The following is an 18,665-nucleotide window of genomic DNA, read 5'->3' as shown; positions in this document are numbered from 1 at the left end:
AGTTTTTGTAAAAACTCAAAATAAAAACTAATAACAAACAGGCCATAAGTGAATGAATGATTAGTTTAAAAATAAGATGGTAATGCGTGTAAAATATTTATCACTAAATACAAAAAAAGTGTATATGTATCCTCATATCTCCTTCAAACATTCAATTTTTTTTATAAATTCCGAATATGTATAAATTTCTACAAAATTTAAATTTGAGAAAAATGAATAAGATTATTGATGTCATTCACCACAATTCTCGCATCAAGAGATGAAGCTGCTGTTAGACGGGACGACATCTATCAATCATTGGTTCATCACAATCAATTATATACTGATGAAATTCTTACATCAACACAATTCCTTCAAAATTTTGCGTTCTTCTCAAAGCCTAATCCCTAATTCTATTAAATAAAGCACAAGTTTCTAACTCCTTAAGCAATAATGAAAACCACATGTGGTGAGATGGAAGGAATTATTTTGTTTATCATATATAATATTAGGAAGATGAAGAATTTGACAGCCATAATACAAAATGAATTGTCTTTGCTACTATATTATAACTATGTTGAAGAATCATATGTGTTGAAGAAGAACCCAATATTTGGAAAGAATCACCAAACCAGTTGAAGAATCAATCATAATATAGTAGCAACACATTTGAAGAATTTGGAAGGAATTGATTTGGTGCTAATTTTCCATAGACGCTTCATTGCCTCAATCAAAGAGGATTTGCAACATATTACTTTAATCAGTGACACGTGGCAAGTGGATGAGAAGGGTCAAAAAATTAAAGAGCAATGAGAGGCGAGAAAGAATATGGGACTGCCACGTTGGATGATTTTTTTCTTGCTTTAATATTATATATATATGATGATTTCATTTTGGAGGAGAACTAAAGATAAAGTGCAAAAGTATGAGATAGAAACTGAGGAAGTAAAAAGGAAAATTGAAAAGTGAGAAAGATAAACTAAAAAGTAGGTTAATATATGAAAAATTAGATGACATAAGTGGAAAAGAATGATAAAGTAAATGTGACATGTGATCAAAAAAAAAAAAAATTATCAAAAAAAAAACATGTGATCAAAAATTTAAAAAGCAATTGTGGGTAGATTTAAAAGAAACAGACCAAAAAAAAAGTGTGTAGATTAAAAAGAATATGAAGGAGTACATATTAAAGGAATAATTAATATACTACATATTTCTCTCTTGAAAGAATACTACTTCCTCCGTTTTTTTATCCGCAACACTTTTTTAAAATGAAAATAATTAATTACTCGCAACACTTTCTATTTTTTTTTTTCCTTTCTCTCTATCTCTCTTTCCAATCACACGGGCTCTTTTTTTTTTTCCTCTCTACCTCCCTCATACCCAGAAATTGCATTGGAAATGATGGAAAAAAAAGCGTTGTGAGTGAAAAAAAATGAAGGAAGTATAAAAAAGTATGCATTTTGACTTTTAAGTGTTCCCGATAAATTAATCTAAGAATCAATAATTAAGTAATATAACAATCACGAAAAAAATGTTGTCGAAAAATTACATATTATTAGTAATGTCAACAGAGTTTCCATATTTATCAAAATATTCAAATTCACTATATAGACACATAACTAGTTATGTTCCGGGTAAGGAAAAAATTTCTTTTATTAATATTGTATTTTAGAATGTTAATATTAAATACAACTTGGTCTAGTGGTTTAAACTTTAATATATGAACTTAGGGTCACGGGATCAAATCCTATACTATGCGATTTTCAATTTTTTTTTATTGTACATGAATTACATAAAGTAAAACACCCATAAGAAGAGCGTCACGTGGCACCGTTCCTTGCTTAGGCATGTCTTTTAATTTATTTACTAGTTGTTTTTGCCCGGGTGATGCCTCGAGTCAGTTACAATAAACAAATATGTTATTATTTTAAAATTTCAAAATTTATTTTGCTACTTTTCGTATTTTTGTCCATTAGAAAAATAAAAAATTCACTTCACGAGGTGGTAAGTAAAAAAATTTGAAAAGCTTGAGTTTGAAAACAATACCTTAAAAGAACTTGCTTGTGGTAAAAGAATATGACATCAATATTCTCTTGTAAGTTAAGTCTTTTTAGTTAATTATAATTATTACAAGACTTCATCATATTTTATTTGAAACATTAAACAATAAAGTCATAGTGTATTGATGGTTAAGCTCTTTTTTTCATTTCAAAGGTCACGTGTTCAAAACCTTTCACTTACACAGTTTTTTAAAAGTGAGGAGTATATATAGACATAAAACATTTGCATTAGAAATTTGAGGAGAGTGCCACGTGGCACATATACTTTATTTCGCACGCCTTTTAATATATTTGTATAGATTATATAGATATTATGGAAAGTTTTTATGTCATATATATTAAATAAAAGTTTGTTAGGAACAATCTTTTATATTCAAGTTTTTTCGAGAAACAACCTTTTAAAAAAAATTCTGGCAAAATAAGACCTCCAAAATAATTTATTTTGCAAGGAACAACCTTGAAGCATTTTCTAGGCGTTGATCAAGTATTTTGTGGCTTTGATTCACTAAAATCAAACATGATAAGGCACATAATCTACATTTTTTATGTTTCAACTCCATTTTCCTTCATATAGTGATAAATCCAATGTCAGAAAATATCTGGTCAATGTTGAAAATGGAGAAAAAAAAAGAGTTCAAACATAATAGATGCAGTTCGTGTGCCCTCCACATGGTTGGTTTTAAGAAGTCAACACTGAAAAATGCTTGGTCAGTGTTGGAAGATGGGTCGAGGCTATTTCTTGCAAAATATTTTCTTCTTGAGGTCTTGTTTTTGCTAATTTTTAAAAAAAAGGTTGTTTTTGACAAAATTTCCTATATATAAACATACTTAATTCCCTTAAAGATATAGACAATTGGCATTAAAAAAAGACGTCAAGTATCAGTTTTCGATCGAACCTATTCGGATTTATGCATGATATAAGTTATAACTAGACATGTGGTCCCTTTCATAAGTGAGTTCAAAATTTTTATAAAATAGTACTTCCATAGTTCCACTATTCGCTTTTGTCTTTTAAATAATTTTCAAATATGAAGATCAAATAAAATAAAGGAAATACTTAACTTTTTTGGAAAATATTACTAAAATATAATTTCTTTAAAAAATATAACAATTATAACAATTTATAAAACATATAGTACAACAATTGGTTGTAAATTAATAGGAGTATTATAAAATTATTATCTATGATTATTATCACTACCAACTACTTTCATCAACTTTTGAAAATTCTTATCCACGTACTATGATCATATAAATTATGAAAAATAGTATTTATGGGTAGTATTGTATATTTTTCTACATATAATAAAATTAGTGGCAACAAAACTTGATTAGAAATAGTTGATGTATTTCAAAAAATAATTTGGTTATCAAAATTTCCTTTCGGAGTTGATATGTAGACCAATCTAAATCACGAGGGACAATGGTGGAAAGAAAATCTCCAACTAGTCAACCTTAAATATAAGTAAAATTTATTAGAAACAACTTTTGAAATAAATTTTTTTTTTTGCGAGAAACAATCTTTAAAAAAAAATTGGCAAAAGAAGACTTTAAGAAAATAATTTGCGAAAAATAACGTCGATCCATTTTCCGGCATGGACCAAGCATTTTTCAGCGTTGACTCGTTAAAACCAAACATGTGTAGTGCACGTAAACTGCATCTCTTATCTTTCAACTCTGTTTTTCTCCATTTTCTACATTGTCCAAGTATCTTCCAATGTTGACATCATCAGTATATGACGGAAAATCGCGTTGAAACATAAGAAATGTGGGTTACGTGCCTTGTCATGTTTGGTTTTAGTTAGTTGAAGCCGCAAAATACTTGGTCAATGTCCGAAAAATGGGTTAAGATTGTTCCTCACAAAAAAATTATAAATTTTAAGGTCTTATTTTACCAGATTTTATTTTATAAAATATTGTTTCTCGCAAAAACTTGTATTTAAAAAGATTATTTCAGATAAATTTTCCTAAATATAAATAAAATTTGACGATCCTATCATCTACGTAGACTAATCAATGTACTTGCAAAAATATTTTTTAACGGGACATTATTCTAAACCTTCACTTAGGTAAGAGTAAACCCATGAACTCATCCTTGAGTATCAAGAATGTTTTGACCTAGTAGTTAAGATTAAGGTATTGTGAATGATAATTGATAGGTCACATGTTCGAATCTCCCATTTCCTTCTTTGTACTGCCTTCGTATACATCGAGGGTCAGAAAACCTCAATTAAAAATTTTAAAAAAGGAAAATGAATAGAAAGTCATGATGAATTGATAAGAGTAGCAAAAAAGTGGTAAACACGTCCTCAACGACTAAATGAAGAAAGAAGGAAGACAAAGGCCGGCCCCACACCAAAAATAACTAACTAACCTCTTCTTAGTTCTTACACCCCGCCTTGTTTCTCGTCCTTCCTCATTTCTATGTTTTCTCTCTCCTTTTTTTTTTTCTCTCTCTTGAATTCCGCCATTGTTAACCATTGTTGTTCTACACAAGAGCTTCTTCAATTTTCTCTACAATGTCGGCCTCGGATTCCGAGTCTGCTTCCGGTCGTGCCAACAAAGGCACCGGAGAATATAAGAATTTCCGCATGACTAGCCGTGATCGTGCGTTTTCGCTTTCTCTCTCTTCAACCTTTTTTTTATTTTAATCTCATTGTGAATTGTTTTGTTTGATTTTTAACTCCTCCAGTTTCAGCTGATTTTGAGTTGATCGTTTGATTTTTTTTATAGCATTTGGTGGATACAATTTTGAATTGCATTTTGTTAGGAATTGCGCGCTGCAGAGGTTATTGTTTGATTTTTGTTGTGAATTTGTGTTAGAGATATACTAATATCCTAAAGATATTTATATCTCTTAACATTTTTTCACAATTTGCGAAGAATTGGATAAACCAATGCATTTTCCCGTATTGTGAGGGAAAGGTGAAAATAACTCTATTTAGAGGGCAACTGAGTCTTGTCTTTTTCTTTAGGGTAGGAAGAAGCTTGTAAGTTGTAACCGAAGGAGATTGTGTGTTTCCCCAACATTCCGAAATTGCGTATATAAAGACAAAGAGATTCTGAATTTATTGTGTGGTACTCGTAAATGTTATTGAACTGGTAACTTTGTAGGAATCATGTTGAACCCTGAATGCTAGGTAGGGCGGTTGGTTTGAGTTGCTAACCAAGGAGGTAGCATCTTGAGGAAAATATGCAAAGAAGATCACCCGTGACTGGTTCATGTTTGATACCTTATACTTCCTACGTTTCATATTACTCGCTATATCTCTCAATTTACGAACTCCTAGGCAATTTTTGGAGAAGAGAGAGGTAGAGAGTAAAAAGAAAGAAGACCCATGTGAGAGGAGAGAGATAAAGAGTGTTTATTGCCCGAGAAGGAAGTGTAGTAAGTAATGTGAAACTTCCCACAATGGAAAGTATAACGAGTATTATGAAACGGATGAAGTATTCCGGATGACCTGGCATTTTTCTTTCTGATTAGTTAATGTAAAGATGATTGCTAGGTTAAACTAGCTGATAGGATATACTAGGTGATATGCATGATCATGTACAACTTCAACATTGCTTCAATCCCTTCAAAATTGACCATTACTTGAAATTTCCTTTTACTCGTAACTCATATTTCCTATTTGTTGTACTATCCAATGTTTGAGTGGTCTACTAGAGTATGATTTTAATACATAGTGCTCCATTGGTTGGTGATCATTCTTTGTTAGCTATTGATGCTGACTATACATTTGATGATTTCAGGGCTGTTATATGAGATGCTCCAGTCAACCTCAAGTGAATCAAAATCATGGAAGGTCTGTAATCTATGAACAAAATTTTGTTGTGTCTTTATGTTTTACATGTTATCTCCACATGTAAGTTTAATACTCCACATGTGTAATGTGTCTTTATGTATTTTGGTAAAGGGGTTACAGTTCAAGTTTCTCTTTTTCTTCTTTTCGAAAGTGAGAAAGAATAATCTCCAGAAGACACCAAGGGCTTGTCAAACATGTATGAAAGGCGAGCTAAGAGCAAATAACCATAATGCGTTCTTGTCTAATGTTCTATTAGTTTGGCTGTATGCATCGCTCATGCGGTGATGCCAAGCACATCCATTTTCTTTGTTTCTTGGAAAAATATATGGTCAGAAGAAAAGAGCTTCTACCTGGTTGTTTAATCTGCTGTCTTTATATTGAGATCAGAAGTTGATGAGTTACATTTATATATGGGCCAATTCATATCAAGCAAATGCAAACTGGTTAAGAAAACTTGACCATCTTTTCAAATTATCTGAGATCATAGTCTACCTTCTATGATATCATGTCCAAATGCAATTTTAAGGATGTAGAACTATACATAGATGCTTGTATAATTGTATGTTTTAGATCAATATAGTTTTAGGTTACTATAAGTTAGAACGAAGATACTTTGACTTATCATTTGAGACAGTCATTTTAAGATGGGGTAGGTAGCTTTGTTTATTATCAGATATTGTCTGGAAACTCTGCAAGTATAGACGCCCTTGTTATCTACGATCATTTTCAGTTTCTTCTGTTCGGATTGCATATCACAGTATATGAAACATGTTTCAAAGTTCTATTTCAGGTATTGATTATGGACAAAGTCACTGTCAAAGTTATGTCCTCATCATGCAAGATGGCAGACATCACGGATCAGGGGATTTCTTGTGAGCTTCTTGGACTTTACTATAAAATTTTCTGGGGTTCATGCCATGTTTTGTTTTCATTGGCAAAGAATTTTAAGAAATGATTGCTGAATCTCTATTCTCAATGCTTTTTATTGTTGATATTTCTAGGTCCTTAGATAGTTCAAATTTATTGACCGACTACAATAGTTGATGTGTCTACAATTGAGCACATTTAAATGACAATTGTTTGCTTATCTGGATATAGATTAATTTTGGTACATTTATTTACTCTGATTGCCATGTTAATTTAGAAAAGCAACTACCGTCATTTCTATTGCAAAAAATTTATACAACCATAGCTACTAACCGATGAATGTATAATGACTACTGTGGGATTACCAATAAAACTAATGCGTTGGAGTGTATACAACACTTGTCTTGTCTTCAAGCTGAATCAGAAGTGTAGATCCCATATCTCTCCCTTAGCCATCATATTTCTTTTACTGAAGATCTGAAGGGATCCCCTACAAAAAAATTCTTTATTCCTCTGACTTTGCCTAGCACAAAAACTCAATAAATTAATGATGTGATACTCGGAGTTGCCTAAAAGTCATCTTTTCTACTACACTTCTGGTCATTGAATGATAATTGGTGTATAATATACATTTTATGTCCTATTTGAAGGCCTATGATAATCCAACTCCATTGCAAAGTATGTGTTTTGTTTTCTGTCATCGGTTTATACAACAACTATTGCTCATAATTCTAGGTTTGCTATTAAGTGACAATGAAAATTACACTCTTTGTTGTGGAGAGGCGTTGTAGGATTACCGAGTATGTTCTCAAGGGACGTTCCAAGTGAAAATCCACAACATATATAGCCACATTTTGCAGTAACTTTAAGAGTATGCTTTTCAGTTTTCATTGTCCCACAGGCATGCATTTCTGTCATTATTTGGGGCAATCATTTTTTAATAATATACATGCTAATTAGCCATCATATAAATCTCAAGCTATATGCATTACTTCAAATTACTGTGGTTCATCTTGCTCTAATGACTGATCTGTCTGCAGTGGTGGAAGATCTTTTCAGGAGAAGGCAACCATTGCCCTCACTAGATGCTATCTATTTCATTCAGCCTTCAAAGGAAAAGTAAGTTCTTTCCCATGCATTACGGCAGACTGGCACTCATTACATCATCTAAAGTTTCTGGTATAGTCTAGACTACTTAGACAGCTAGACCCAAAAGAAATCCAATAAAATGAAGCACGAAAAACGTATTGAAAAGAATATGCTGTTTTTACCTGCAATTGTAAACACTTCTATTTCACTAGCTCAATCCTATTTCTAGACTGTCCTTTGATCTTCTTTCTCTTGAAACATAACTAGTTTTGGGTCTGATAAGAGTATAAGACAGTGGGGTTTGGAGTTGAGTTTTGTCTGATCTGCCATTCGAATGCATGAAAAAGCGTCTGCAGGGGTAATGTAATGATGAAAGCGTGGATATTTACTATCTTGTGAAAGGAATAAGCTCTTTCAAATCAAATGGACATGGGGGGTTCGCGCATAAAGGAACAGCTTGTGGAGGGATCTGTTCCTTTTGCAATGCATTGGGATTTTCTAAGTGCATTTTACATGTTTGATCCCTTCCAACCCATATGGAAAAATTTCTGAGAGGAACCCACTTTCTGAAAAGACTGCATAGAAAGTGCTATAGGTTACATTTGATAATACGTGTTGGTCCAGTGGTAGTCATCACCTTTAAGATGTTAGTCTTCCAGTTGTTCTAATAATTTGGGAAAACCAATTTGCCAAAGCTATTATTTTCATATTGCTTTCAATCTAGACAGCAATATATGATGATCTGGGAATCCATAAACTGTGAAGGAAGTTCATTTATCAAGTGCTAAATGTTTGGAAGTAGACCCCTGTCTAGTGAATGTTTCATCCAGACAACAAATTAAAAGATGCAGCCTAATGTGGTGTTCCCTTTTCTAGATCATTTCATATTCTTAAGCCTATTATTATGTGGCAGGCCATCTGGTCTTCTTTGGTCTCAATGTGTCTGAAGGGATGGTAGAATCTTTTGTTAAAACAAATGAAGGAAATTGGATACCTGTATCCAGAAACTAGTACCATAGTCAAAATGGTTATTATGTGAGATGAAGAGACCTGTGTTGCTTCTTAGAGGAAAATACACCTCTCTTAAGAAATTTAGGTTTCTAAGAATTGATTAGTGCAGCGGCTAGGGATATCGTGGAGACACTAATGAGGTGCGTGTCCAACTAAATGGTACAATGGATGATGTCTTTAAACTGATCCAAACCTGATAATTGTCATCGAGACACTTCCATGTTTCTTTAGATGCTCCCCTTTGCCTTCCAGAAATCTTATCCATAATTCCAAGTAGAGTATGTTTGCTGTGTCTGGAAATAGTATTAAATACAAACATCTAGAGTGTCCCTGCAGTTTTCAACATTATCATTATTATTATCGTTTTGTTATTTTGTTTTTTTAATATTATTACTATAGTTGTTTTCATCCTCCTTCTCCTCATCGCTATTCTCGTTCTCTAATTATCATTAAAATAGTGATAATGTAAATAGTACTATGTAAAAGATAATCTGATATTCCTGAATACCCTTGCAGCTAAATCTCCTGATTTAGTATTTGCTTGCTATATGTCTAAAATGCTCTCTTCTTTTGTTGCAGCATAGTCATGTTCTTGTCTGACATGTCAGGAAGAGAACCTTTGTACAAAAAGTATGTGAAGGTTTCCAGTATGCCTCAATGACTTGTTTTTTATCCTCAGTTTCTGTCTGCTTGCTTTGAAATGCTTGCTTCTGACTTTTGTTTCTGGTCCTAGAGCCTTTGTATTTTTCTGTCAACCTGTTCCAAAGGAATTAGTTAATCACATCAAGAGCGATATGAGTGTGGTACCCCGTATAGGTGCTTTACGAGAGGTAAGGGTCATTTCTGTAGTCATTTGTTCAAAACAGTAATATATTACTAATGGTCTTCTTTCTTTTCATGTGCAGATGAATTTGGAATTCTTTCCAGTGGATACCCAGGTATGAGCACAACTTTTCCATGCTCTGATATATTGATACTTTCAATATCTTTCCACACACACACAATTGACACTTCAAATCAATAATAAAACCCGTTACATATATATTTTCTAATGACTCTGATCTAATGACTCCGAGTCTCTAACAGTTTTGAAAAGCTTGAGTAACTAGGCTTTGTGCAGCAATCTTTGGATACTCAGTGAAGTTTCCTCGGTATAATTAACTAAATGCTCACATATTAAAGATCAGCAAGGGGGTGGGGAGGGTATGACCTTATGTTTGTGACATTAGAATTATACCTGTACAGCTGTTCTCTCATCTACCTTCATTTTATCCCATCCATCTAACTCTACCTCGCTCATTTTTCTTATGTTTTAACTTTACCTCAGAAAATGTACTTGCCTTTTGCTGTTTTTCTCCCAGAGACGATGTGTTTAATTTATGACCTTATGTTTGTGACATTAGAATTATACCTGTACAGCTGTTCTCTCATCTACCTTCATTTTATCCCATCCATCTAACTCTACCTCGCTCATTTTTCTTATGTTTTAACTTTACCTCAGAAAATGTACTTGCCTTTTGCTGTTTTTCTCCCAGAGACGATGTGTTTAATTTATGCAGATGATAATCATATAGGTGTTTGTTACTGATCATGACATGGCAATGGAGGAGCTCTATGGAGAGACTTCACAAAATGCTCGGAAATATGATGCTTGTATGAATGCATTAGCAACACGTATTGCCACCGTCTTTGCTTCATTAAAGGTACATAACTGTAATCTTATGTAGAGCTTAATTCTATTACAGGAGAACCCCCATGTTTTCGCCATGCAAGCCTCTCAATATATGCTTTTTGCCTCTTCTGTGTCGTGTTTGTCTGCTTTCCAAGTTAATAGCTTTATTATAAGCTTTAATGCAGCTATTGTATACCGATTTAATTTTAGTTTATTTTGGCTTTTCTTCACTTTTTCTAAACCACATCTTCCTTTGCTTATCTGTTTCATGTATATCCCGTTTACAAAAGACATTTAAGATAGTGAGATACAAATGAGGAAAAATATGTGTTTCGGACAATTCATTGTAGTCCTTGATGAATATGCTCACTTTATTAGTTTATTTTATGTATTAGTTGAGCCTTTAAGTGTAAATCACAACAGAAAGGCCTAGTTTATCAGCTGATGCCTGATAGTGTCTTGTCTGATGTTAGATTTATCTTGGGTAGATGATAGATAGGCAAATTAGTAAAGCTCCAAAAGTCCATGATGTTCTGACTAGCAGATCCATTTTGTGACGAGTTGATGTTAGGGCTTTGTATCTGAGCATTTTCTGGAAAATATAAGGTATGATATTATAGGGAACAATATGTACCTTTGTTAAATGTTAATCAACATAATCCAATTACCCAATGGTACCTGTGTAGATATGCATCTGACAGTCTGACACCTCCTACTTTTTTTGGATAAGGATACTTGGGCATGATTTTTTGGAATATAATGAGAAGCAATAGAAAATTTTTCCATTTACGTTTTTAGTACTTCTTCAGGAGTCCGACAAATTAGTCCGGGCAACATAGGTAGTATGTACTACAAGAGAAGGATGAAGCATTTATTATCATCTAGATGTTTGCTAGTGCAAAAGATATACCATCTTTATTTATCACTGTGCTTACAGAAGGTTATATCTTCAATTGTTAACATTTCTTAGCAAATCAAAATATGGTAATATATTTACTCAAGATTGTGGTTGAATAAGAGGTACAGAAGGTTTGAGATTCTTGTAATCTTTATAGTTTGTTGCTATAGAAAATAATGTTCGTGACCTCCGATTTGACTATACAGCATCATTTATATATATAAAAAAACTTCTGTGCTGTCAGCTCCATAACTTTTCATCATGTTATGGCATGAGAGTCGGCGTTGGTTGATTGACATCATGCAGTCAGGATCTCAGTATGTATTTTTCTCTATAGGAACTCCCCTATGTGCGGTATCAAGTTGCAAAGGATCCTGATAGAGCATCTGCTAATGAATTGATTCCCTCGAAGCTTGCTTCAGCAATTTGGGACCGTCTAACAAACTATAAATCCTCAATACCCAATTATCCCCAGAAGGAAACATGCGAGTTTCTTATCCTGGACAGATCTGTTGATCAGGTTAACCAGAGAATTCTCGCATTTCTTGTTCTGTGATCCAATGCTTTGTTTTTGCTGAACACTTGAAATTTCATTTTTAGATTGCTCCAGTGATACATGAGTGGACTTATGATGCCATGTGCCATGACTTGCTGGAAATGGAAGGAAACAAATTGGTGCTTGAGGTTTGTCTGGCAGTTCTTACCTTACCTCTAATATGTCTGTGCATTTACAATTTATTGTGAAGCTTGACAATATCTTCATCATAGGTCACTAACAAAGCAACTGGTCAGCCTGAGAATAAGGAAATTCTTCTGGAAGACAGTGATCCTGTATGGCTAGAGATCCGTCATTTGCACATAGCGGAAGTATATTTCCTGGACTTGCATCTTTTTTCACAAAATTCAAGTGCTAAATCTCTGAACAGTACAATTAACCATGTGGTTTTCCAGGCTAGTGAACGGCTTCATGACAAAATGACGAACTTTGCATCAAAGAACAAAGCTGCAGCACTGAGTCAAGCCTCAAGGTTGTAAAAGTGTACTTGATGCTCCTGAAACATTCTCTAACAAAAGTTCTAAATCATTTTCTAATATTTCTCTCATCTTATGTTTATATCTGCTATTGGAGCATAATCCTCATCGCCTTCTGATACTTGGTGTCTTAAGTCTCTGCTGGTGTTATATAGTTAGCAGTCATAAAATGTAGTATCATTGGTACAAGCCTACAAGGGAAATTAATTGTTAGCATAGAAACGAATGCTAATATGAGCCTCTTAAAATATCTTCAGATGCTCTGGAAATTTTATTTGTGCACATTACTCTGTTTAAAAAGGATACTTTTCCTGATACTACTAAATGGTGGTTAAAACAAGTTACCATATTGTACACCTAGCAAACATTACTTGAATAAATTCAGCTTTTTTGGCCCCAGGATCCCTCTCATTTTAGATATACTAAAAATAATGGATAACTTCTTTGTATCATGTATAATTACTGAAGATAAACTTCTTTTACAGTGTTGAAATCTGGACACTTGAAGAAAGAGAGAGTAATTCTGAATCTCCCGTTATTATACCTTTAGAGATAGGTCTTTCGGTTGTTTCCAAGAGCTGCTCAAAGCCTCCAACCCTTTAGCTTTTATGTGGCCACCTCACAGAATATGAGAATACCAACTCCAGTGAATTCCTGATGTTAGGAGGGTTAAGCAGCCTTTTATATCTGACAGATTGAGAAGCTGTTTGTGAAATAGCATCAGAGAAAACATTTTGAAAACAACCAGGAAAGTATCATATGTGATAAAAATAATATGCTACACACTGAATTATTCCCTCAATAGATGTGTTTGTTTTAAGATCTGTTTATGAGTTCGTCTTTGATGTCATCTAGTCTTTGGATATTTGATTTTGTTTCTCTCTCTGGGTCTTCCCATTGCATTAGTCTCTGTTTTTTTCATAGTCTTTTGCATTCCGGTAATCGAATATGTGCTGGTAATATAATTATATATTACTACTGTGGTACCTGCTTTCTTGAATCTGGACTGAGACACTGCAACACCCTCGAATCACACTTGGCCTATACTGGTCGCTAGCTCGTTTTACCTCCTGTTAATGGAGGGCGCAAAACAACTCTTGTCTATCAAATTTGTTAGTTTAATTTGGAGAAAGCACTGCTGTCGTATTCACAGAGATTATTGACTCCATGTAGAGATGGAGCAGAACTTTCAACGCGTGATTTGCAAAAGATGGTTCAAGCTTTGCCACAGTACACTGAACAAATGGAAAAGCTTTCTCTGCATGTGGAGGTACACTTTTATCATGTTTTTAAACTGCAAGCCTGTTGTGTTTGAAAGCTAATCACTCTCTTGATATAAAGTTGCTTCAGAATTTACACCCTCGATCACAGAATTGATAGAACCGCGCTTAAATCTCTCAAATTAATATGCAAGTATATATAGTGATTTGGTTTTTGGAGACGTAAAATAGTCCTAGGAGGAGGCAGTTACAGACTTTCTGGAGCTTAGACTATTGTAACATAGCCATTGATATGTGCGCAAGTAATATTGGATCCTCATGGGTTGTGCTTCCCATACCACATAAATATCAAATGAATTTTGATGTTTACTGGCAGCCAAGAAATGAGCTCGTCCTAAAGTTGTGATACAACTCTCTAGTTGATAATAATTATTTGAGATAATATTGGTACATCTGGGAAACATCCTAGTGTTATTGCATATTGATGTACTAGATTTTTGTTGTTGTTAAATTGTATTTTGTTGTGCAGATCGCTGGAAAAATAAACAAAATTATCAGAGATATGGAGCTCCGAGAGCTTGGACAGTTAGAGCAAGATATTGTCTTTGGAGATGCAGGAACAAAGGAGATCATCACCTTCTTAAGGACACATCAGGTTTTCATCTGCGTTTGTGCTTGAATCTGTATAGAGCAATTCCTTCCTGTATATTGAATAATATATTCTAACCTTAATATATCCAGGATGCATCTGTTGAGAATAAATTGCGCTTGTTGATGATTTATGCATGTGTGCACCCTGACAAGTTTGAAGGAGATAAAGCTTCAAAGATAATGCAGGTAGAGGAGATCTCCAATTTTATGTGTATTGACGGGTTCTTCCTACTCTAGTTGCTTTTGCAAACAGAGATTACAACGTCATCTTCTGGGGTAACACCTGTTAAGTTGAATGCAGCTGATTGTTTATGCTAAGAATTCAGGTCTAATCATCACTTGTGATTACCTGACTGGTTATGCTTCCAATTATCAACTAGTTACTCCTTAGAATGGTGTATATCATAGTTGCTACAGAACATCTATATATAAAAAAAAAGCAAGCATTCCTGCCTGTTCTTCTGTTCTGTTTACTATTATCAGTTCTATCATATTGGCAGATTGCACAACTTGCCTTTCTGGTATTGCATAATTGGTAAACATCTGAATTTGTGAGATTGTGTCTTGCTGAAGTTGACCAGGAATCATCTTTCATCAGATAGCTTGTGGTTCTGTCTTCATCTTCAGTTCCTTTACCAACAGTTCTTTTTGCTGAAGGAATTGAGAGATCTTACCATGTTTAGCTTTTGGAGATCATGGTAATTGTTTTTGTAATAGATTAGAGCATGAAGATGTATATGCAACCTTCTCCCTCAAGTTCTCTAAAAGATATATGGAGAATAATTGTTTCAATCAATACTTGATATTGGAAACTTATCTTCACATTAGCTAACGTGAATTCGACTTGTTCAAGTGCTAAATGTCTTTAATTTTACATAATTCAGTGTCACTGCCGTCATGTAAGATATAACATGCTCCGATTCCTGATCAAGGAGTACATTGTGCTTCTCCTTCAGTAGTACTATGTATAAACTTGAGATGGCGAATGAACTTCTACAAGTAACCATTAGTTTTTCTTAGATAAGAACCATACACTGATGCAAACTCCCTCACTTTTCTAAGATGAGAAAACTCATTGTTTGCTTCCTTTCAGTTAGCCAAATTGTCAGCAGAGGATATGAAGGCTGTAAAAAAAATGAGACTGCTTGCTGGATCATCAGAGACTAAGAAGAAACCGAGTGGGAGTTTCTCTCTAACATTTGATGGTCAGAGGGTAATATAAGTAGATTTCGATGCTTTACAAGGAAAATTCAGTGACTTGTTTTTGTTCCATCAGATATACTAACTGGTTTTTTGCCTGATTTATCCATCACCAGAAAAAAGTTGCTGCTAGAAAAGATAAAACCAGTCCCGAGGAGGAAACTTGGGCTTTATCCAAATTTTATCCTATGCTAGAGGTAAAATTTTCTTAAATTAGACTTATATGTTATTTTGAGAGATTGCTTACAGATTTTACCCAATTTCTTTGTCATCTACCAAGCAGCTTGAATGTGCCACTTCTCTTACCTTCTTGACAGTCAATGCCTTTTAAGGGGAATGACATATGTTTATTTAAGACTTTCGAGTCTCTTCCAGAATCGCTCTTTCCGTTGGTAACTGTAAATTGATCAACATAGACTTATAATAACTACAATATTAATCTGAAAATGTTGAATATGCTATTAAGGCTGCAAAGCTGGGGGGTAAGGAAGCGTCAGCTATATCCAGCCTCACCCTGGGGTAGCTTGAGCAGAATTTAGGATAACAATTGAATCTTTCTCCATATATTTTTTCCTAATGTCGTATAGATCTGGTAACTAGAGTTTCATCATAACATCAAACATGTACTATATATTTCAGTTGTATGTAACTAGTAGCTTCTACATATCAAAGTTTGATTTTGACTATTTGAGATGATCAAACCATAAATACACTGGCAAATAGACAGTAAGTGCACTAAGATAATATTTTTTCACTTGGGAAGGCGTTGAGTTTTCATTTATTCCAAGCATAATTGCTTTTTCCTCTGTAGAAGTTCTTCTAAGGTATATTACTCGAACTCTTCAATTCACCTCAATCACACACACACGCACATGCATGTTGGACACTGAATGTTTCGACATGGTCTAATGGATATTGATACTAAGAAATTTACGAAATTATATTTTCTTACGAGTCTGTCCCCAATATATATCGAGGAGCAATTCATGACTAGAGAGAGTCAGATAAATATATTTTTCCTTTTTTTCCATGAACTTGTACAAAATTTAATACATTTTGAATTATTTTCCAGGAACTCATAGAAAATGTGAATAAAGGTGACTTATCAAAGAATGACTATCATTACATTAATGAACCAGCTCCAATCAACAAAGAGCGCAATCAAAGCCAGAGTGCTTCCGTCAGCACGACGACGACAACTGGTCCACGTTCAATGAGATCAAGACGTACAGCAACTTGGGCCCGTCCTCATCATTCTGATGATGGAAGCAAGTAATCCAGCTCTCTTTCTTTTTTTTATTATCAAACTTTATTTCTTGCTTAGGGGATCAAGAGATAGTCAGGTTCTGTTACCTTTTCTTAGTTTTCGTGAACTTTGTTGTCTGTTTCAGTGACTCAGTATTGAGACATTCACCCAGTGATTATAAGATGATGGGATCGCGTATCTTCATATTTATCATTGGAGGAGCTACTAGATCTGAGGTAAAAGTCTTGGCTTCTTGCTTCTGGTACATTACAGCCTCTGAATTTGATTCTTTTACCTGAAGATCCTTTTTTCACTGTCTTCCCAGTTACGAGCTTGCTACAAACTTACTACAAAACTTAGGAGAGAAATTGTACTTGGTGCAACGAGTATAGATGACCCTCCACAATATTTAACGGTACAGTTCTCTTGCATCTCTCATGTGCTATGCATAATGAATAATGTAGATGAGAAGAATCTCTTGTCAGTCCTCTATCTAGTCCTGGATTTCAAAGACTGTAATTATCAGCTCAAACGTCAGGATCAGCTGTACCAAATTTATTATACTTGTTTCTTCTGAAAGGAATATAAGCAGCAACAACATCATATGACCCACGAACTGTCCCGCATCAAGGGTGATTTTACGACTGGTAGGAAGTGATACCTTTACAAACAAACTGGTGGGGAGAGAATAGGAATCACCCAACTATTTCAAAGGATATATTATAAAGTGAAATCATACCTTTGTAACGAGACTGTTTGTTACAATGTCACAACTCACAACTATATTCGATGGAGGAATAAGTATTTGTTTGAGCAAATATCTCATTTCTAAACATATTGTGGTTTCTTCAGTGCTTCATCATTGTCAGTAATCTGTTATATATATATATATATATTCAAGAATGTAAGCATCCTGCTTTTCTTGGAAAAAAGGTTTTTCTCCTGAAATGATGTTGCATTAACAGCCCCAATAAACCTACAGATACCCCCATATAACTGACCAAAATATCCAAGATGTGACTTTCCCCCAGGATCTTGAAAACACCCCATGTTGCTCCCGATCTCAGAAACACCATATCACGGTTATGAACCTGGCAAAGCTCTTTTCAAGACACTTGAAAAATAATATGATGGATATTGATTGCATCAGCATATTATTTTTATCAGTTTTCTTTCAGCCTGCACGCTCATGTTTTTTATTTGTTTTCTGCAGAAACTCAAGCTATTTTCGGAAAAAGGTCTTTCTGTAGAAGGCCTCAAACTCTGAGCATATGCCTCATTGTTTACAAGAGGAGCACACAAAGATGCTTTTGTAGCTTTTTCTCATGTTTTCTGTAGAGACTTTCAATGTGGTGCAATACAGCAGAATAGAAGCTGCACCAAAACTGCTTGATAGAGGCTGATTTTCAGATTAGCTCAGATAGATCAACATACTTGTGAAAAAGAACATTTTATTCTGCACTCGTCCCAGCATTATGGGAAGAACTTAATCATGTTTATAGTAATAGAAGGGTTAGAAATTCTTTTTGTTTCTTGGGGAGGGTTGCATTAGGAAGCATCCAGCAAAAGCTTGTTGCTTTTTACATTGCATCACAGGAAAGCAATCTAAGCTATGAAACTAATTTAGACAATTTTGTAATTGTGTATTAAGAGTTTTTGATGCTCTAATATGTGTTTCTCGGTGTACTATCACCGTCTTAATGGTGTTGAATGTCGATTATTTGGGAGATCCCCTATCATCTCAACATAGTACTACTTCTAGTTACATCTTACATATTAGTCCGTGCATCGCTGATCGCTGCATTGTACACTATGAAAGCTAGTTATATGTATGCCTCTGAGTTAGGCTTGTAAAGACAGCCTGCAGGTGGAAGTTACCTTACTATGTAGAATGAATAGTAATCACCCCACAATATGTGGAACTAAGCATCCCC

General features: G+C 34.2%; 1 protein-coding gene across 1 annotated transcript; it reads left to right on the top strand.

Moving 5' to 3' along the window:
• The first annotated feature begins 4,405 nt into the window (after nucleotides 1–4,405).
• LOC104905403 (protein transport Sec1a) lies at nucleotides 4,406–18,432 on the top strand. The gene is made up of 21 exons (XM_010693945.4): nucleotides 4,406–4,646; nucleotides 5,793–5,845; nucleotides 6,636–6,717; nucleotides 7,753–7,831; nucleotides 9,392–9,442; nucleotides 9,546–9,642; nucleotides 9,718–9,750; nucleotides 10,387–10,515; nucleotides 11,720–11,902; nucleotides 11,983–12,066; nucleotides 12,151–12,249; nucleotides 12,334–12,410; nucleotides 13,588–13,684; nucleotides 14,164–14,289; nucleotides 14,376–14,471; nucleotides 15,379–15,498; nucleotides 15,602–15,682; nucleotides 16,558–16,757; nucleotides 16,877–16,967; nucleotides 17,057–17,146; nucleotides 17,945–18,432. The coding sequence occupies exons 1-21, from the start codon at nucleotides 4,559–4,561 to the stop codon at nucleotides 17,996–17,998; spliced, it is 2,010 nt and encodes a 669-aa protein (XP_010692247.2). The 5' UTR covers nucleotides 4,406–4,558; the 3' UTR covers nucleotides 17,999–18,432.
• The last annotated feature ends 233 nt before the right edge of the window (nucleotides 18,433–18,665 follow it).

The sequence above is a fragment of the Beta vulgaris genome, chromosome 1 (assembly GCF_026745355.1).
Source record: "Beta vulgaris subsp. vulgaris cultivar EL10 chromosome 1, EL10.2, whole genome shotgun sequence".
In the NCBI taxonomy this organism is placed as follows: domain Eukaryota; kingdom Viridiplantae; phylum Streptophyta; class Magnoliopsida; order Caryophyllales; family Amaranthaceae; genus Beta; species Beta vulgaris.
The sequence above is the reverse complement of the archived record's forward strand: the minus strand, read 5'-3'. Positions and strand labels throughout refer to the sequence as shown.

What these genes read in the sequence shown, in the direction of transcription:
- LOC104905403 (XM_010693945.4), top strand. Translation starts at nt 4,559, where the DNA reads ATGTCGGCCTCGGATTCCGAGTCTGCTTCCGGTCGTGCCAACAAAGGC. An exon ending in ATTCAGCCTTCAAAGGAAAA is followed by an intron (nt 7,832 to 9,391) that starts GTAAGTTCTTTC and finishes CTTTTGTTGCAG; the next exon opens with CATAGTCATGTTCTTGTCTG. An exon ending in CATTCTGATGATGGAAGCAA is followed by an intron (nt 16,758 to 16,876) that starts GTAATCCAGCTC and finishes TGTCTGTTTCAG; the next exon opens with TGACTCAGTATTGAGACATT.